This window comes from Rhinatrema bivittatum, chromosome 1 (genome assembly GCF_901001135.1).
Source record: "Rhinatrema bivittatum chromosome 1, aRhiBiv1.1, whole genome shotgun sequence".
NCBI lineage: Eukaryota > Metazoa > Chordata > Amphibia > Gymnophiona > Rhinatrematidae > Rhinatrema > Rhinatrema bivittatum.
In genome coordinates this window covers 761,639,310-761,661,344 of record NC_042615.1, presented here as the reverse complement: position 1 = coordinate 761,661,344, position 22,035 = coordinate 761,639,310, and the positions used below count along the sequence as shown (strand labels likewise).

Sequence of the window (22,035 nt, the reverse complement as noted above, 5' to 3'; positions counted from 1 at the left end):
CACTGAGTTGAAAACTTGGAGGCCTATGTACTAAACTGCACTATTTATAGTGCAGCCCTTAAATGTGTTTAATACACGTCCTAGAACGAGCACTACCTACAAATGGGCAAGCATGTGTGGTAACTTCCCTGCTAATGCAATCATGCTAAACACACACAATATTTTAAACTTTAGCAATACCATATACTTAAAATATGTACATGGGGGTGATGAGTTGTTTTGACATTACCCCACTATTACTAACCTGCACTAAGTTTACCTGGGGCATGTATATTTATTTATTTATTTATTTAAAATATTAGTAACTTGCTTATCATCAGTTCTAGGCAGCTAAAAACAAACATATAAATCATCTAAAAATAATAAAAATAAATTATATATAAAAATGCAATAAAACAGAATAAAAAAATAAAATCTATTGTTGACCAGATAAATTTAGCATGAGGTCTGGAGATGGAGTTAGACAGTGTATTGACTGTCATGCAGAGTCAGTGTGCTATTGTTTAAATCTGGGGGAAGCTGAGTTTAGAACACTTTTGCCCAACACTGTTTAACCCGCCTTCCCCTAGTATCCTCTTCTTACTTGGATTCCCTTCTTCCTCCATGATTGCTCATGTCTTCCGATACCCCACTCTTGAGGTAAGCTTCCCTAGTAGAGATAACCCTCCCAATTTAAGCCATCACCCTCCACCTCTTAAAAGCCCCAATCACTTCCCTCCCGTACACCCCTGATCTAGGCCTCTAACTCCTTAGCAGTTTCATGGGCTTGGCTCCCTCCCCCCCATGAAGGCCTTTCACCATTCCAGTTACCCTTCTCTGTAGCAGACCAGCAGGAGGAGGAACTGCTTACTTCTCTTGCTAGCTCACTGTTCTGGTCTGAAATGGCACTTCTCAATCCCTCACATTTTGAACTGCATGTTATTGTACACAGGGGGTGAGGTTGAAGCGTCAGGAATTTGTTGTGTCTGGCAGTATAACAGCTTTTTTCATTTTTTCATTCCCTGCACTAAGTGGCCCTTCTCCCAGTTACCATGAGAAGTTGTCAATTTCCTGTGAGACACGAGTTACCATGTCTATGACTAAGGTATGCATATAATTAGCTTAGTGCATACCATGGTACTAGCTGTTTTACCATCCACATTAAAATCAGAAATTTGCCCACCTTAACGTTTCGATTTTAATGCAGCTAAGAGATTTATATTAAAAAGCTTGCTAAGTGACTAAGATAACAGAACAACTTTATCAAGTTACCTTTTCCTGGATATTCAGCAGCATTTACCTGCCTAAAGTGCCACTGACAAAGTTATCTAACATTAGGCCTGTTATTCTGACCAGTGTTACTCAGTTAACTTTGGCTGGTCAGTGATGAACATCAGCTATATTGGTTAAACTGAAACTACACACTGGGAACCCCCTACCGTGCCCTAGCTTGATAGCACCTAGATAGAGAGTCCATCAAGCTAGGGCGAGAGTACATTGTAGAAATCTCATCTTTGTGTACCTTTCCTCATTCCAAATCACATCAAATGTTCACTGATGTGTACTCTACTATTCGTTTGTCTGACTGTGCATTTAAAACTGCCCTTGGAACCCTAGGCCACCACCAAAACTCACCTCGAGTTACAAGTTGACTCTCCTACAGTGGTATAAATAGTTGACTAATATTTGTGCCACCCTAGAGGCTCTCGCTCTCTTTCTCCCCCGTCCCACTTCTCTCCCTGAAATGGGATTTGCGATAAATCGTTTCGGGCATATCGTACAGCTTAATGCCAGGAAAAAAGGTGTAGTTATTTCGGGCATTAAAACACGCGTTATGCTATTGTACGCAATGTTAAACACCCCTAATTTTCATAAACCCCGCACAAACTCCTCCTCTTTGACTACATTTTCAAAATTAGCATATGCATCACACGATGCAAAAAATAACACATGAGTTATGGCGCTATCGCGGGTGTTAGGGACCTATCACGCGTGATAATGCCCTAACACAATTTGAAAAATGACCCTGTTAGCTGGCTTAAAAAAGACAGCAATTGGGGTGTTTCCTTATTTTAACAAAGTTTGCAGTCCTCAAGTCCAGGACTTTGATCTTTGTATGACCCCTCTCTTTGCTTTGGCGCTTACATTAAACCATACCATCTGAAATCAATGGAGTTCAGGTGACTTTATCAGAAACATTTTCTCCATTTCTAGGTACCAGGTCCAGTATCTTCCCCTCCCTTGTGAGTTCTGTCACCATTTGCCTGAGGACAGCCCCTTGAAGGGTGTCGAGGTTCTCAGTAACTTTAACTAATTCCACCAATGGGAAGCTCCAATGTACATTGAGAAGATCTTCCCCTCCATTGTAACCTTATGTCTTTGGCATAGATTGCTATCCAACTATTCTGACTGTGCCGGAAGTTTCTAGAGCACTACAGGTTTTTTGGAGAAGCAAAGTAGAGCAGAAAGTAGGCCATTCTCATATTTATTGTAATCACATTTTTCATTAAGTACTACTGTTTCCCTTCTTACCCGGCTTGCTGGTTCCAGGAAGCGTTTCATAGTCCAACTGAGAGATGCTGAACCATTTCTTTGTCTTGGCTTCACAGTAGGGGATGGACTTTTGAATGGTATTCCTGTAGACAGAAATACAGCAGATCAATAATTAAATCATGTCTCCTGCTAACAATCTACGATATGACAACACACTGTTATAATAATTGGTAGTAACTGTATTTGTCCTGGAGAAAACTGTAGTATCTATAGGTTGTATGACCTTTTAAAAAGGACCAATATAAAAGATGGTGTAATATATTATCTGTCAAGGCACAAAATATTGGAGAAAGATTCAATTCTCAATTATGAAATTCAGCAAAAAAAAAAAAAAAAAGAGAGAGCGCGTGAAACAATTGAAATAGTCCATGCAAGGTATAGTAATGCAAACAGTTAGACTTTATTGAAATAGTGTAACTCCATAACTTCTTGGATTAAAACAAGATCCATTTAAAACAAAATGATGTCCCCCGACATGGTAACCATGTTTTGCCCAAAGGGCTGCATCAAGAGTGACCATGAAGTACAATTCATTTTGTTTTAAATGGATCTTGTTTTAATCCAAGAAGTTATGGAGTTACACTATTTCAATAAAGTCTGTTTGCACTACTATACCTAGTAAGGACTATTTCAATTATTTCAAGCTCTCTCTCTCTTTTTTTTGTGTAATATATAATCTCACATAGCAAAACTCCCACGTGGATATCAAAAACCTCACAGCAATATACATGGGGACCATGTTGTGTAAAGTTTGGACTTGTGTTAATGAGTTTTATGGTCTTTCCACAGTGATATTTTTGAAAGTTGCTTCTTGAATTATGAAATACTGTAATAAAGTTGGAATGTTTGTAAAGGATCAAGAACCTTGATTTCATGGCCAGCACCTATCATCAAAAGGATTTATTTAACACTTTAATTCCACTTCTCAAGTAATATATTATATGTCAAGAACTCATAGGACACTTTTTCTTCCAAGACTCCATTATAATCATTATGATAAATTATTATGTAAACCTGTACTTTTTTATGATAATCATTTTATCTGCATTTAGAAGAGGTCCTGTAGTCCTTCACACAAACTCTTTTGTACATTATTTGTTCAGATTACATTTATTAACTATTAGTAGATTTCAGTGTGAGGAGAGGTTTCAGATTGCCAAAACCTTAAGAATTTTTTAAAACATTAATGACATTTATTTTATTTATATTTATATTCTGCAAAACTCCATACAATGTTTCAGTGTGGATACTAATTCATAATATATTCAAACACAATACATAAAACTACAAAACATTCACTAAAAACAAGATAAATCCTGAGAAAAACAAACCACAGGCAGCAACACAGTCTATTTTAAATCAGATCAAAAGCTTGATGACATAAAATCCAAAAGTGCTATATGTGATTTGGGGGGGGGGGGGGGGGGCGGGGGGTGAAATACTGATGTGCATGGACCGTAGAAGAGGACCAGAAGGCTCATCTGCATACTGCTTCCCAGCATTCCCTGGGAGAGGACTCCAGAAGTCACAACGAGTGATCCAGGCTTCAAACTCCACAGCCCCAGCTTCCAGAGGCCCTGCACCTTTTGCAATAGAAGAAGACCGGAAGGCTCATCTGCATACTGTTCTCAGCATCCGCCAGGACTCCAGAGGTCACAGCGAGCGATCCAGGCTTCGAATTCCACAGCCCCAGTTTCCAGAGGCTCTGCCCTTTTTGCAGCAGGAAAGGACCAGAAGGCTCATCTGCATACTGTTCACAGCATCCCCCAGGAGAGGACTCCAGAGGTCACAGCGAGCGATCCAGGGGTCAAACTCTACATCTAGCTTCTAGAGGCCCCACACCCTTTGTAGTAGAAGAGGATGGGATCATCTGCATACTGTTCCCAGCATCTAAAACCTCTCAATCCTTTGACTAAAGATCAACTTAATGGTGGTTGAAGAGGATTGGTAAGTATAGCTTTGGGAAAACTTAGGACTTAATGAAGGCAGCAGTCAAGTAAGAAGAGAGAGAGCTTTCCAGTCTTTTGCATCAAGTGTCACATGTATGATTTTTTACCCACTGGGGATGTGGTGGCAGTGTGTCCGTCTCCTTCTTCGAGAAGACATCTGCATAGGATGCATAGTGGGGTGGAAGCCCAGTAGGGAGAAGCGAATTTGTAAGACAGTGTTGGTTGGTGACTGTCTCCAGACAGGAGGAATGGCAGGATGGACCCCACTGGGACAACTGCAGGGATGCCCAGTCAAATTGGGGGGAGTGCTGCTGGAGCCAAGGTAGACCAAGGACCACGGGGTGAATGGTTTTGTCGAAGAAGAAGAACAACAACTAGGATCAACCAACATCAGTGTGAGGTAAATAGACAAACATTCTTAGCATCTTTTACTTTATTAAACTATGTTTAATGAAGTCAGGCTCATATTTTTCATTGCATGTGCAGTACAATCTGCAATTTTTCACCTGCAATAGGATTAGAAATATGCATGAATATATTAGTTAGCTTTCCATTGCAGCTGCTGGCACATTAAACTCATTACAACATCTTATATCCAAAGGTCTATGATCAGAAAATTCCCATTATTCCCCCTAAAAAATTCATGGGCTTTAGCTCCTTTTCCATTATCTGGAAAACCTTCTTTTATCCAAAAAAGTGGTTGACATCATATATTCCACTATCTTGAAAAATTTCTATTATCCAAAATTATTTTATCAGAAAGCTCCCATTACCCAGAATAAGACTGGTCTAAACCATTCCAGATAAAAAGTGGTTTACAGTATTAGAAACTGACAATTTTCTTTGCATATGTTTACTAGGTTAAGAGACAATATTTATACTTGGTTACTCTTCTAACACTTCCTTTCAGTCAACAGCAGTCGTCAAATTATAATGGACTGCAGTACTCCATCTAGGAACCTTCTTAAATTTAACTGTAAGGAAAACTCCAGCATGACAAGAGATGGCATACAAACACTTGATATGTTTTCTCAAAGTGTCTTTTCAGAATTCCTTGGAACGAGTCACTGTACTAATTCATTTTAATTAGAAACACAGAAACATAGAAGTTCTGGGCAGATAAGGCTCATTTAGTTCATCTCATCTGCCCATTAATGCTTCCTACTGAGCTGTCATAAATCCTACTCATTCTGTAGTCCTTCCCTAGCTTAGACAATAAGGCCTTTTTGTGTCTATACCATACATGCTCAAATTCTGTCACTGGTTTGGCTCCTACTACCTCCACCGGAAGTCTATTTCAGGTGGCAATTGGCTTTATTTTTATTGATATTAAATTATTTTTATGGATATGTCATTTTTGTTGACAGTTGGCAACCTTGATTTCTCTGCCACACCAAGAATCATGCAGTCAGCTCCTCCCTTTCCACCCCTTCCCTCAGTTAACACTCAAAAAAATTAAGTTGACTTAGAAAATAGCCACTGCTATAAATTGCATCAGTAGCATGGGATAGACTTAGTTTTCGGGTACTTGCCAGGTTCTTATGGCCTGGATTGGCCACTGTTGGAAAAAGGATGCTGGGCTTGATGGACCCTTGGTCTGACCCAGTATGGCAAGTTTTTAGGTTCCCCAGGTTCCCCTCTCCTTAACACACATGCACAGGACATCTAGACCCTCCCCAGCCTACTGGCTCCATCAATGCTTCAAAAATGGTGCTGGCTGTTAGTGCAACTTGACACAATGCAAGTATGAAACTGCAAACCTACTACTGGTAATATGTAACCTATCATTAAAGTCTGCAACTGTACCTAAGGACTACAGAATAGCCAATGTAACACTAGTTTTTAAAGGGTTCTAGGGGGTGATTCAAGACACTACAGATCAGTAAGTCTGACATTTCACAGATAGAAAAACAGCCAACTAATTATACTTGCAGATCAGACTGTTTTGTTCAATCCTTTCAGTGATTTCCATAAGCTTTTAAAATATGTTTTATTACCTTTTTATAGCTTTTTTGATTTTGATTCTATGGTGATTAATGTAAAGAAAAATAAATAAAAGTAAGAAGAAAAAGAGGCCACTATGGTTTTCTAAAGAATTTGCTGAAAAAGTAAAAAAAAAAAAAGGTTAAGGTTGATAAACTACAGGAGATCATAGAACACAAGGAATACAAGCACCAATAATTGGAAAAACTAAGAGAAGCTGTAAATATAGTCAGGAGAGTAAAGCTAATACAGTAAAATGGGGTCAAGCCTTTTTTTCATATATATTGGTGATAGGCAGAAGTTCAAAAGTGGCATTACGAAACTCAGAGGAGAAGGGGAGGAATATGCAGAGGCTGACGAGGAAAAAGCAGAATTGCTTAACAAATGGTTCTGTTTTTATGCTCACTGAAGGAGTGCCAGGAGTAGGACCATAGAAAACTGACACAAATAGGATTGGAAGGGAGGTAAATTTCAAATGATTTTCAGAAGGCTGTGTTAGCTAAACTAAAAATACTAAAAATAGATAAAGTGATGGGGCCAGAGGGATATATCCAAGGGTATGAAAGGAACTCTGCTGGCTATACATTTCAATGCTTCTTTAGAACTGGGAGCAGTTCTGAAGGACTGAAAACAGACGGATGTGGTTTCTCGTCACAAAAGTGGAAGTAAGGAGGAGGCCGGGAACTAAGGACTGGTTAGTCTGAACTCCATGGTGAGTAAATGGAACAGCTGCTAAAACAGAGGACAGTGCAGTTTCTGGAATCCAACTGATGACAAGATTCACAGCAGCATGGCTTTAACAGAGGTAAGCCTTATCAAACAAATATCTATTTCTTTGGGCGACCAGAGATTTGGATCAGGGACAGCGTTAAAGATGTACTTGGATTTCTTTAAGGCCTACGGCACAGATCCGCACAGGCGACTTATTAATAAACTGAGCATCCTTGGAAAGTAATGAACATATCTAAGAAATGTGAGTTCAGCTCACCCTGAGATTTCTCAAGATTAGCGGGGGAAAGGGGAGCGGGGGAGAACAGGTACAGCAACACAACACACTTCCTCTCTTCCATCCCCCAACACAACAGCAGGCACTCTTTACCACGGGCACCTGCAATCCTCAGGCACAGGGCCGGTGCAAGTGCCATAGGCAGACCAGTGTAACATTGCTCCCTGCTCAACCCACCCTGAGTTGAACGTGCCCTTCTTTCAGTGGTAGATTTATAGGGAGTCATGTTCTCTCTCTTAAAGTGCTCTCGCTCTCTTTCTTCTCTGCAACTGCCTGCCTCTTCATCTTGGGTGTCTGCTGTTGCTGAAAATCGTAATCGCTCATGCCCTGCTTCACAGTGACATGGGCCATAGAGCGCCACCCGGAGATTTTATGGTCCTGCCAGAGACCTGGTACTTTGTCTAAAATTTCCGGAGTCTCTGGGCTAAATCCAGAGAGTTCCCAGGCATGGTAAGAAACTAATTGAGGGAGAGGAAATAAAAGGTAGTGGCAAATGGAATTCATTCCAAGGAGAGGGGCATTACTAGTGGTTCGCTGCAGGGATCATTCCATGGACCAATTCTTTTCAACATTTCTGTAAGCAATACTGCGAAAAAAGTGCTGGGAAAGGTTTGACTTTTTGCAGACGATACTAAAATATGTAACAGGGTAGACATCCAAGAAGTTGTGGAAACCATGAGGAGGGACCTAGCAAATATTGAGGAATGGTCTAGAATCTAGCTGGAAAAATGAACTGCTAAAAAATTCAGGGTCCATGCATTTGGGCTGCCAAAACCTGAGGGCCTGTTTTTCAAAAAAATTTACATACTTAAACTCGGTTTTACATGTATAAATGCACTTTACCTATATTAAGTAACTTTTGAAAATTGCTACATCATATCTTATTGAATTGTCCATAGGTTTTACCTGAATGATTATAGGGTTGTCAACTGGCTCCAGATTTTTATAACAGGTTGATCCAGCCCTGGATTCACCCCATTGCACGCTGGGACTTATTCTGATTTACATATTGCATTCCCTAAGAAAATCAAAACTATAAGTACCTCATGCAGGGGAGTAAAACCAGGACTGGATCAACCTGTCCTGACAAATTGTAGTCAGTTGGCAACCCTATGCATTAACAGGCAAATTTTAAAATGCGTGCGCTGGAAAATACCAGGGGGATACTTGTATGGCCGGGCCTTATGCACGCCGATCGCATTTTTTAAAGGGTTCAGCCATGCGTGTATCTCCCAATACTCACAGAAGTGCAGGGCCAGCCAAAAGGGGCAGGCCGGAGGGGCACGGTCTGGGCCGGGTGGGGGCCAGTTGGGACAGTGGCCATTAGGCTCTGTCCCGGGGAAAAGAAGCCAACAGCCGGCCAGTGCGTGTAACTTACCTGCTCCTTCAGAGCTGAAGTAAGTTAAAAAATAAAAATAAAAAAAATAGGGTAGTTAGGTAGGGGTTAGGAGTCGGGGTGGAGAGGGGAAAAGGTAGAAAGGTTAGGGAGGGAACTGGGAAAGGCCTATTTGCATCGCCACGTGTATTTTTTAAAAATTTCCCCTTGCGCACATTAGACAACACCGGCCCGCACATGCGCACGCCGATTATAAAATTGGGTGCACATGTGCATGCGGATAACATATTTTATAACATGCATGTTGCAACGCATGTTATAAAATCAGTGCGTCCAAGTGCGCGTGCCGGGAACCGCGTGCACCTGGACGAGTCCATGCAGGTCTTAAAATCGACCCCATGTTCACTTAACATGGGTAAATGACTTTTGAAAATTGCTTCGATAGTATGTTACATTTACATGTATAACTCCTTTGAAAATGCACCTGTAAGGGAGTGGTAAAGTATAGGAAGTGAAACTTTTTCTAGGCACCAAATGAAAAAGAGGTATTTGGGGGTGATCATAGCTGAAGATCTCAAGATGCCCAAAACTTGGATAAGGTGACGGTAAAAGCCACAAAGATGCTTGGATGCATAGGAAGAGGAACAGTCAGCAGAAAAAAAGCAAGCGATATTGCCCCTGTATGATTCCCTGGAGAGACCTCATTTGGAATACAGTGTATAATTCTGGAGATCGTACCTTTAAAAGGATATAATCTGAATGGATCCAGTCCAGAGAGTGGCTACTAAAATGGTCAGTGGTCTTCACTGCAAAGAATATGGGGACAGACCTAAAGATTTAAATATGTATACCCTAGAGGAAAGGTAGGATGGGGAGATAAGACATTTAAATACCTCCAAGGTATCAATGCACAGGAAGCAGACCCCTTCTCAAAGAAAAGGAGGCTTTGGAATGAGGGGTTATGATATAAGGGTGAAAGGGGGCAGACTTGGGAGTAATCAAAGGAAATGTTTCTTTATAGAAAGGGTGCTGGATGCACGGATCAGCCTCCCAGTGGATATAGAAAACAAGGACAGAGTCTGATTTCAGGAAATCATGGGACAAGCACTAGGCATCTCTGAAGGAGTTGTAGGAATTGCAGAACTGAGCAGTTCTGCAGTTCCTACATAGGCCTTAAGGTCTTTTTCCGCTGACAGGTTTTTATATGTTCTGGGCAAAATGGTGGCCCAAATTATTGAGTATGTGGATAAACATTGCTTAATGAGGAAGAGTCAACATAATTTTAGCAAAGGGAAGCCATGCCTTACTAATCTATTAGAATTATCTGAATGTGTAAATATGCATGTGGATAAGGGCAAGTTGGTCAATATGGATTTTAATAAAGCATTTGATAAAGTTCCTCATTAGAGACTTCTGAGGAAATAAAAAAGTTACAGAATAGGAGGCAATGTCCTATTATGAATTGGTTAATAGTTATAAGGATAGGAAACAAAAGAGTAAATAGTGAATGGATAAAGGTGAATAGTGGAGTGCCCCAGGGATCTATACTGGTACCAGTGTTTTCTTTATTAATGAACTGGAAAGCATAGAAACAATGAGGTCAATATTTTCAAAGAATTTGTCCAGCTAACCTTTGGAGTCAGCCAGACCGTGACATGGCGGGGTCCTGCCCCAACCCATAATACAGCAAGATACACAGAGACATAGGGCCAGACTCAAGAAAAGGGAACTCAGGGCGGGGCTCCAACCCAAGAGACCAGTGGAGTCTAAGGACTGAGGCTGTATCTAGGTCAGGAGCAAGCTGAGGGTGGAGGATTTAATCACCTTGGCAACCCACCTGCAGCAGCAGGCAGGGAATTAGGGCCCAACCGTGAAACCCAGGCTTATAAACCCCTCCAGCAGGAGGCCGAGCTCTCTATGAAAGAGATGGAGGTAGACACGACACCATCACATACCTACACAGAGGAAAACTATGAGATGGACATTGACTAAAGACATTCGATTAAAACAAACAGATGCTACTGGACCCTGAGAGCCCTCGTAACTGCCGACAGACATCCCTACTCCTCGGAGACCTTTTCGACACAGACCAAACCCAAGATTTTAATATTTTCCCCATTCCCTGGCTAAATTTTATCTGGACAACTCGTGCTGGGGGTGTTCCTGGGGCACAGTATCACATCATCCAGGCAGCACTGATATTCAGCACTGTCCCGACTTAGAGGGTGATTTATCAAGCCATGATAGGCCTGTAACGCATGTTAAAAAAGTGTTTGTCGCACAATATTCGCAATGTTGCTCAATTTTTCAAATAAAATTCTGCTCCCTATTACAATTAGCTGCTTTGCATACATAAAACTGCATAATACATGCAAAGCAGCTAATGCATATTCAATATTATGTAAATAAAATAACATGGCTAACTTAGAAATATTTCAATCACCTTATTTTATCTACACCTTTTTGAATTTTTATTTTAGCACGGGAGCAGTGGAACTCTAACATGGGTCCCAAGGCTCCCATGTTAGAATTAAAGTACTATGTGGGCCAAAATGAAAACCCCCCCCAAATAAATCTTCAAAACACCATCAGGGTCTTTTTAGACCCCCTGCCCATCCTGGGGCTGCCTTTTGAGGCAGCCCAGCAAAAACAGTAAAGACATTTTTAACCGTACATCAATGCTGTACCCCTCTTTCCCAAACCCTCCACATTAAATCAAATAGCGTATCCGGCCCAAGAAAAGACCCTCCTTCTCTACCATGTGGGAGGGGCAGAGGCTGGTCAGTACAGTTTTCGAAAATGGCACCAACTAGGCCTGTGGCTAGGGAACGCCCCAGGCTTACATTCACCACCAATGAGGATTTTAAAGGCAGGGGGTCAGGAGGGCACTAGCCCATAGGGTCATTTTTGGTGGTTGGGGAAGGGGGTCAAATGGAAAGGGGTGAATTGTCTTGGGCCAGAGAGGATATTTGATTTAATGGAGAAGGGTTTGGGGAGAGGTGGGTCCAAGGCTGGTGGAAGGGTCATAGGTACTATAGGCAGACAGAGATTGCAACCTCCCCAACCCTAAGCATCTCTATCAGACCACATAGCTCGTTATCTGCCCTCCACCGCAACTATGCACACAGTTGATTCACCTCACCTCCTGAAGTGTCGCATAGCTGATTCTCCCCATCAACTGAAGTGTCACAGAGTTGATTCTCCCCACCACCGTAATCACTGCGTAGCTGATTCTACTGCTCAGACACCTTCTGTGCTCCAGGTGGTCATCAAGTATGCCTAGGCCTTCTGCTTGCCTTGGGAATGGCATCACCACACAATTAAAAATCTCTTAACTTTTATTGTAAAGGTTACCTTGAAAGACAGCCCTGGGATGGGCAGGGGGGTCTAACAAGACCCCAGGGTGTAGGACGTGGTCATTGAGTTGGGCTGTGGCCTATGCAAAGCCCTGGCATCAGGCCAAGGCATCAGCATCATGCTTGGGCATAAGCCACAGCCCCTGCTTTGGGTCTCAGCCTAATCCTTAGGCAAGGCCCCCACCTTGGGTCTGGATCAAGGCCTAGGCTTAGGCCTGATGGTTGACTTTTTATTTTTTTTTTCAATTTTCAAAACAAAGCTAAATTCTGATGAAATTTTGTCAGAATTTAAATTATGTCGGTTTGAAAAGGAACCAAAACAAAATAGGAAATTTTGTCATTTTCTATTTCGTTTTTCCCAAATGCACAACCTTAGTTATTTTACCCAGATAACTTTCCCATTCATGGTTTACTCAATATAGACCTCAAAGTAGATGATGGCAGAAAAAAGCTGATCCATCCTATCTGCCCAGTTATTCCTGTCCATACTGCAAAGGATATTATATATTGTACCCTCTGCCCCAGACCACCACCACCACCACCAGCTGCTGAGTGCACATGTATGGACAAATTGTTGCTCTCCCAATCTTAATCCCAAAAAAATAGGTGCGGCTGGTGGCGTTGTACAGATAAAGTTAGAGGTAAGTCTAGCCAGGTAAAAAGGTTCTGGATAAATTTAACCAAATATATTTAGTGGCAGACTTATCTGGATAAGTCCTGCTGAATATCCGGATAAAGTTACGAGGACCTTGTAGACAAGTTTCATAAGGGAAACAATGCAGGTAGTTTCATTTTGAAAATTACCTATAAGATATGTAGGTACAAAATGCCTGTGTTCTTTGCACCTCATATTTCTGTAGACAGAGGAATAGGGGGAAAAGCACACGTGCTTTGAAAAATCAAATGTACATGTGCCCAGGCTCTAAATTCTGGTCCTATGCCACTAGCTATATGTCCTTTTACATTGTTCCAACATGTTAATTTAACTTCTACTTTTTATTATGTTATGATTATGCTGCCACAGAAGAGTTTTTGGTTATCTCTTTAAGTGTGTGTACAGATGACTTCTAGGGGATGCGTGCCCTGTGACTATATAAGAGTAAGCACTTAGTGAGAATTGTGAATCTGAAGAGGGATTGAGAGGGAAAGGCTGAAGTGAGTATGGGTCCAGCAGGACCCTTCATCACCATGAGTGCTGAAAATACTCAGTTATTTGACCAGGCCCAGAGGTACCTAGAGAAAAGCAAGGACCATAACCACAAAATGGAAGATCCTGTGGCCTTACCTAGAAAGTTCTGTCCGAAAAGAATTCAGTGATGGGTTGTAAGTACTGATGAGATTATGGAAGAAGAATGACTAATATCAGAGTTGTTTGAAATAGATTAAGATCTAGAAGAAGAAGACATGTAAACTATGTTTATGGTATCTCTACTGTATCTCATCCTTTTTACTGATTTTTATTGTAAATTGACTGCTGGTATCCCAGAAGAATAAAGTTTTATAATTTTGTTTGAACTATATACGCTTGTGTGAGACTTTAAATTAGAACCCCAAAGTTGTGAGTCTGAAGTTGGGTCCGCTAAGGCAGGGTGAGAAAGGTGACAGAAGATTGAAGCAGGGAAGTTAGATGGCCATTGAAGGGAAAAGGAGGATTTTGCTACTTTGCCCTGTCCAGCAGAAGAAATACTATCCCAAAGCCTTTGAGCAAGGTCCAGTCCAACGTCTCCCCAACCAAGTGTAATTTCTGAACCCACAGAACTGGTACCAGGACCACAAAAAAACATCACCAAGCTTCTCTTTTTTATGTGACCTGACTGTGTGTTTTACTTCCCCGACCTAAACGCACCCCAAGGAATGCTTCTTTTTAATCTGTCTACAATATAGACATTGTGAAAATCTGTGCATACTTTTAGTCACTATGAGGGGGACAATTTTTAACTAGAGCCTTCCTACTGGGTGACTATTTAGTTACTTGTTAAAAGCCCTTTGAAAATTGAACTCAGTATGTACAATATCCAATCCCACACAATTACATTTATAGGAATTCGACTGCAGAAAGCCTGTGCACCTACCTAAGACATGAGGTGAAATGGCATCCTTGCTCTCTCGATGCGTTGTACGAGAAATTGCTTCATCCATTTCTTGCTCAGAAACCTGATTGTTAGTGAAGAGTAGAGGTTATTTCTAAATATAAAAATCTCACTCAATCTGAATTGAAAATTGAAAATTCAGTTACCAAAAAACTCTTGGTTTTAGGAAGGTTATCATTAAAACAAATGAACAAAGGTCAAAAAATTCAAAGTGATCGAATTCCCAGAAATCAGAATTATCACCCTATTGCTCTGTCATTAATGATGTACTGCTAAGAAAGAACAGTATATTAGTTTTAAACCAACAATACTTTTATAAAAATAATCAACATCTGTTATAACTTATTTAATAAAATGTTTAACCAATAACCTAAATATATAGGGGGCAATTTTCAAAAGGATTTATACTCTTAATACTGGGCTTTAGCGTATAATTGGGCTTTTGAAAATTGCTACAATATATGCTACTTACTTTTATCATATAAATCCTTTTGAAAATTATCCCCTTAAAGTGCACTTAACGTGGATAAAACCTATTGAAAATTAGCATATATCATGGAAATTTTCAAAATCCCATTAACACGTATAAAACCCAGTTTTAAGTACGTAGATCCCATGTGGGATTATTTATAAATTACACCAGTTTTGAAAGTGAATTTATGCACATCACTTTGCTTTGAAAATTATCACACGAAACGTGTGCACTAAATTACAACAGCTACTTTGTGCGGGGTAAGATTTGGGGGAAATTTATGTGCATACGTTTCAAAATCGAAAAGTATGTGCATAAATGCAAACCTCGCCCAGATTCTGCCTCTAGAGCACCTCTCCCCAGTGCGCTTAAAATTGCACTCATACAGGTATACTGCATCCATTGTTGTATTTTGTTTGTAAATTTGTACATTGCTTTGAAAGCTCTTATGAAAAAGCTGGAAAGCGATTCATACATTTTTATAAATAAATTATTTTATGTGCATATCGGCTGGGCAGTTTTTACAAAAGCCATCTCTGTGGGTAAAGCACTGTTTTACCCACACCTCTATAAGCAATTCAGTGTTATTTATTTATTAGGTTTGTTTTGATCCCGCCATTTCCTCCTGCTCCTTTGGGCAACCAGCTCAATTAGAATCCGAGATAGGATCTGGTGCACAAGCCTGCATTCACAATTACCTGGGGATAATATGATCCTTAACTGGCCATCTTCAGAATATAGCCAGATAAATATGTAGAAGTCCATATTCAGTAGGTTGTTTAGTGGTCACGTTATCCAGCTAAAGTTAACTGGATAACTTGTCCTGAATATTCAGTGGGATAAATGTCCCACCGAATATCCCCAATTAAAGTTATCCAGCTAACTTTAGCCGGATAACTTTAAACATAACCGGATATTCTTTTGAATATCACCGGTTTCACTGATAACTTTAGATATAAGAATATGGCCAGTTATGTAATGAAACAAAACTAAAATTAAAAACAAATTGATGGTGGGCCTGCTGAGCTAAACACGTTCCCTCTCCTCTGTCTCATCTGAGGATTAAATGCTCAGCTCTGCAGAGCCGAGCCTGCAGCCCTCCAACTACCGACCCCCCACCTCCTATCCCCCTTCATTGAAGAAAGTCAGAAATTTCAGCACTGAGCCCGGTCCCTCCCCCTCTCCCTCCCTCACTGCTCCCGGCTCCGGTGAAAATTTTCAAAATTTGGTAAGTTCCAGGGCCCCTTCACCTCAACCCATACCCTTCCGGTACCTTCCAATCTGTTCAGTCTTCAGCCTGGATCGTGGTAGAGTCCTGCCGTGATCTGGACCCGCCGCTTCTGCCGTCACTAAGCAGCTACGGAAAAAACGTACACTTTTGCCACAGCTAAGCATCTCTGATGGGAGGGTACGCTTTTGCTGTAGCTGCTTAGTGATGGCTGAAGCAGCAGGCCCAGATCACGGTACACCATAGGGGCCGCTGGAACTTATTAAATTTACTGTGCAGGCATCTGTTATTGTTTCCATTTTTTTTAAAAATCTCAGATGTAGCCTAACGGCATTACTGAGAATAAGAATAAACTTTGTATGTCTTACTTGATGCTTTCTCCCAGTGTGCTATAACATAACATGAGGTCAGCAGAATTTCACTAACTTTGTCTGTAAAACCTCAGTTTAATATTCAAGGAGATTTCAAGCACAAAAAGATCAGCCAGTTCTCGGAAAGAACACAGATAGAATGGGAATATGGTACATCCCCTACGGTAATGTGCTCTCACAGCTATTATGTTACAAAAATATCAATGGGCACTCAGAAAAGTTTATTAGAAAATTAACAAAACACAGGTGCTCCACTTTCAATGGAGAGTGCTTTGGGTACTCTTGGCAAACAGCAAGTTCAAAGCATTACTGCTAATATTACTAAACGACAAAACGCCAGGCTCTTCCAGCACTACACATAGGGGTAGATTTTTTAAAAAAGCGCGATCGCGTACTTTTGTTTGCGCAGCAGGTGCAAACAAAAGTACGCTGGATTTTATAAGATACGCGCATAGCCGCGCGTATCCTCTAAAATCCTGGATCGGCGCGCGCAAGGCTGCCGATTTTGGGCAGCCTGCGCGTGCCAAGCCGCGCAGCCTGCCTCCGTTCCCTCCGAGGCCGCTCCGAAATCGGAGCGGCCTCGGAGGGAACTTCCTTTCGCCCTCCCCTCACCTTCCCCTCCCTTCCCCTACCTAACCCACCCCCCCGGCCCTATCTAAACCCCCCCCTTACCTTTGTTCTAGATTTACGCCTGCGAGAAGCAGACTGCTGGCGCGCCGTCTTCCGACCCGGGGGCTGGTCCGGAGGCCTGGACCACGCCCCCGGTCCCGCCCCCGAAACGCCGCGTCCCGCCCCCGAAACACCGCATCATCCGGTCCCGCCCCCGACACGCCCCCTTCGAAAAACCCCGGGACCTACGCGCGCACCGGCGTGCAAGGCCCTGCTTGCGTAAATCCGGGCGGATTTACACGAGCAGGGCTTTTAAAATCCGCCCGATAGTGAGATAAATTTAGTAACATATCACTTTAACTCCATGTGCGTCATTTAACTCTAATTGCAATGCAGTAATAATAACCTGCTTCTTTCTCCCCCTTTGAGATTTTTTATATAATCCAGGTTTATTTGTTTTTTGCTGGGTAATTGCCAAGTTTTTGTGGCCTGGTTTTGGCCTCTGTTGGAAACAGGATGCTGGGCTTGATGGACCCTTGGTCTGACCCAGCATGGCAATTTCTTATATTCTTATGCTTCATTTTAATATTTACTGTATTTCAGTTCAGTTCATTTGCCATATCGAAATGAACATTAAAAAAAAACAACCCAAAACAAAAATCCCTCCTGAAACGAAGACTCCTGGGGCCCCGCTGGACTCCTGCCACCGCTTGTAGGGGTGTAACCCTGGCTCCTTAAACAACCCGACCCCTGCCAATAAGCCAGGGCCAAGACCTACCCAGCAGGCTGAGTCAAACCCAACTGGGGCCTCCCAGGACTCCTCTACTCAGCTTTCCACCTCCTGGAAATAAGCTGGAGCCGGGGACCTCCCCAGCCCCCCCCACTTACCCCTTCGGTGGGGGTCTTGCAGGAAGAAAGAGGCAGGGGAAATCCTCAACTGCTCCTGCCCTGCTAGGTCTTCCCTGAAAACGGCCCTGTCCAGCCCTGAGACCGGCACCAAAGTGACATCAAAATGACAATGGTCTCAGGGCTGGCCAGCGCTATTTTCTTGCACAGCTGTACGAATGTATGGTCCTACAAGAAAATGGTGCCAGTAGGCCCAGAGACATCATTATTTTGATGTCACTTTGGTGCTGGTCTGAGGATCAGAGCTGCCCTTTTTTTTTAAAGAGATGCAGCAGGTTTGGAGCGATTGGGAATTGCTACTGCTCATTTTCAGCAGATGGGAGAAGGAGTCCAGGGGGGTTCCCAGGGAGGTACCGACTGGGGTTGGTGGTGGGGGTGATGATGGGGGTTTGAAGGACCAGGGGGGCCCCAGAAGACAGTAGGAAGCAACAGCAGCAGGGACCTGGGGAGGCCACTTTTTTTTTTTTAAAGTGAATGGAAAATCCCTGAAAATTTTGGGATATTTTCAGACAAGGCTGTTTACAGTTGATCCATTTGGAATGGACCAAACATGTTCTTTTTCAGTTAAGAAGTTGCATCCATTTTAAACAAATGCATATCCCTAACAGAAACTCAGCCGTTGATGTTATTGTTGCTCAAAGGCAGGCAAGGACACGTCTACGCTTGCTGCTTACCTTTGGGTTGGGATGGCGGCTGATGATAAGGCTAACAGGTCCTGGACCGCACTCACTCAGAATAGCATACGCTTCGCTCAGAGCTGCGTGCCTCAGGCTCACCGAATCTGCTTCCAGGATCTGATCTCCCCGACTAAGGACAAAAGCAAATCAACTTTTACAAATGGCATTTATGCCTCTCTTTTCTTCAAATCTGAAACTCCTTGAAGGTGTTCATATTTAATTATTGAAACATGACTTGTGTTGATAATTTGAATAAACACAGTCCTAAGCAAAGAGCATTTTTACAACATTGCCACCAGGTAAATCCAGCAAAGAATTTACCAAAAGAAGGTCAATTTTCTTGTTTATCTTGACACTTAGGATATGTCAAAAGTTAATCTTGTGAATATTTGCACAAATATTCTACAACATTGGTAAGCGCCATGGAGATATTTACCATAGGTTTTAATGGGAAAAATTCCACATAAAACTCAGAAAATGGAACATGGAAACATGATGGCAGAAAAAGACCATATGGCTTATCGTCTGCCTATTTCTATCCTGCTAATCCTAAGTAACTTGCTGCTATCGGGGTCACATAAAAAAAACAACTGGAGCTAAAATGGTTGTTTATATCAGTAAGTTGCTGTCAACAGAACCCACCACCAAAGGGTTAACGGGAAAAAACAAACAAGCTGGAAGGGAGTGGGGGAAGCTGCAGGGAGAAACAAGGAGTCAGCTGACCTCAAGAGCCAATGGGAGCTGTAAAAGTCCTGCACGAATGAATGAGGACAAGAAAAATGCAACCAGGACTTGGCTTTTTAATCTCCCAGGCAGCTGAGAGAAGAGGGAAGATGAACCACGCTACGTGGGAGAGAGAGCTGTTCCTGTCTTGCATTTACCAGCCGTTCCAGGAATCCAGAGATCCGAGGGAAGTGTCCGCCTCTACCCCCACCTTGTACGGACAGAGCATCTGACTGCTGCGCCTAGCCCCATAAGAGAGAAGAGCAGCTACGTGAATGGCGTTTCTCTGGAAGGGGGTGCCAGTTAATCTTGGAGCCTTCTCCCCCCCTGTGTGAGTGGAGGGACAGATTTGTGAGAGAGAAAAATAACCTCTGCCCTCCCCCCCCCACCCTAGTTCTGCCACAATTTGCCGGCATTTTCTGACTTAACTGCCTTTCTAAAGTGGAATTCCAGCATGGGCCCCAACAGTGGAAGTTATGTGCACATTTAGAGACACCAGACAATACTTATGCTAAAATTACTGTTAAAATTGATCAACTAGGTAATCAGCTAGTTGCTCTAAGTAAGTGATACTAATACATAATTGAGTGTTGGGCAAAGTGTGCTTCATTAGGTTGGGGATTCCCTGTTTTCTGTTATTGCTACCTGTGGATTTCATGATACCAGTGCTTCTTCTTACTGTATTAATTTATTTGTTTTCAGTAAACATTAAAACTCTTACTCCTGTTGTCAATGTATTTAGGTTTGCTGAACTGAAGGGAAACAGAATCTGTGTGGGGAGACCAGGTTTGGTATTGCAGGGGGCTGTCATACCCCCCTTCCAGGCAAGCAAACCTGCATACGTTTATAAGGTTATTTCTTCTATGCTAACTACTGCTCCCTTGACAACAGATACTTTATACTACCTCAGAGGTGGGTTACATATTTCTTTATAAACCTTTGATAGTCCAACTTTTCCTAAGTTAGTCTCAAAATTGATTACAATCAAATTACAATTAAAATTACCATCCAAATTGCAATCAATCAGTTCAAAGATACTAAACAAAGTCAGAGCATGTATGCAGGAACGGCTGAAGACAAGAGGTAGATTCATTGTGAGCAGTCATATAGATTCAAACAGGACATTTAGTAGACAATAAAGGGTCCAGTGGATGAAATGGATAGCAAGAAGATAAAGATGTGTATGTTTCCAGTTTAATGCGGACTTCAGGTAATCAGGGCCACCACCACGGACAGTGACGTTCACCAACTCCACAGTACATCATTAGGTTTAAAAAAAAGGGGGCAAGATGGCGGGAGGAGTCCCAAATGCAGTGGGACAATTATGCAATTTTTGACCCATTTTATCAAAAAAAGTCCCATCAAATTCTATGGCAAAAAAGTTCATGGAAATAAGACATTTTCCACAAATTTTTCTGCAAAGACAACAATCTTAGCTTTTGCCACATTAATTCCCAAAGAACACACCAGCAAAAAAACAACCTGAAGGCGAAAGAGGGGTGGAAGCTTTCCTACCACCATCAAACAACTGAAAACAAAACAGTCCTTTTCCCTGGGGAATATGAAGCTCAGGTTTTGAACAATAATTTATAAGACTGTAACCCTTCACAGACCTGAACTGGGCAAGAGGTAACAATTTGTAAGCTTCGCATTAGGCACTACAGAAGCCAGTGGAAGAGCACAGTTTCTCTCTGAAAACACTGCTCAGTGGTCACGTGGGATGTCTCCACAGTCTCTTTTGTTGGCGGACATCTGGTAGCATTCAGAAAAGGAACATCGTCTAAGGATGTCATTAAAGGACATTCCCTCTATATTGAAAACATATTTTCTGCAGCGGGGCCTTGCATATACATTATAATCTTTCGATTTTGTGGTTTTTGCATTGGCAATGATGACTATATGAAACATAATTTACATCAAAGTGTACTCGCAGAATGCGGACCAAGGGCAATATTACAGGTAATAGCATTTCAATAGCCCACATCCAGTTCTGGAGCAGACATGGGAGATTTGCATAGAATGTGAACAAAGCTGGTTTTCTACTCTCTGAACTCGTGTGATGCTACAACTCTGCTTCTAATTTTGAAGGCAAAGACTGCAGCAGAGTCAGCACTAAGATGGCAGGATGAGAGAGAAGGGGAAAAAAACAAAAGACCAGGAATCCAGAAAATGCTTATGGCTGTATTACTCTCCAAATCGATCAATACAAATGCTTTTTGGACCTGCGCAGAAAAGCCTCAGAGAGGATTAAGCAGGCTGTTACTGCTTCTGGGTCCCCCATGGGGGTTCCACGAGGGATCAAGGTAGAAAAGCAAAGGGGGCTCCATTTTCAGCTGCTGAGCAGCTCGGCTAGTTAGCTGGATAAACATATCTGGATAAGACGGTGCCGCTGAATACACCTGGCTATCTTAAAGTTACACGGTCATGTCTAACTGGCTAACTTTAGGGCAGCCCTACAGGCCGACCAGAGTCAGCCAGTTAGGTTAGTCGGCTAACTCCAAGTATAGGAGTTAGCCGGCTAACGTAACAAGCTGGATGGCTGTATCTGAAGTAACGATGAGGTCAATATTCAAAAGCCATTTAGATGGATAACTCATAAGTTATCCGACTAAATGGCAAGTTTTACCATTTTCAGCCACTTATCTGACTAAATATTGCTGGATAAGTCATTATCTGGCTATAATTTAGCCGGAAAAAGAGGCGTTCCAGGATGTGCTAAGTTATCCGGCTAACTCAGTCCAATTTCAGATATATCTGGCTAAGTAAGCTGGATAACTGTAGACCTGCTTCAGGTCTA

General features: G+C 42.0%; 1 protein-coding gene across 1 annotated transcript in view; it reads right to left on the bottom strand.

Moving 5' to 3' along the window:
* The window catches only part of PDZD2 (PDZ domain containing 2), a 718,708-nt gene that overhangs the window by 107,636 nt on the left and 589,037 nt on the right, over nucleotides 1-22,035 (bottom strand). Inside the window, 3 exon segments of the mRNA XM_029579361.1 lie at nucleotides 2,512-2,615; nucleotides 14,235-14,316; nucleotides 18,513-18,645. Of these exon segments, the coding sequence (XP_029435221.1) occupies nucleotides 2,512-2,615; nucleotides 14,235-14,316; nucleotides 18,513-18,645 (319 nt within the window).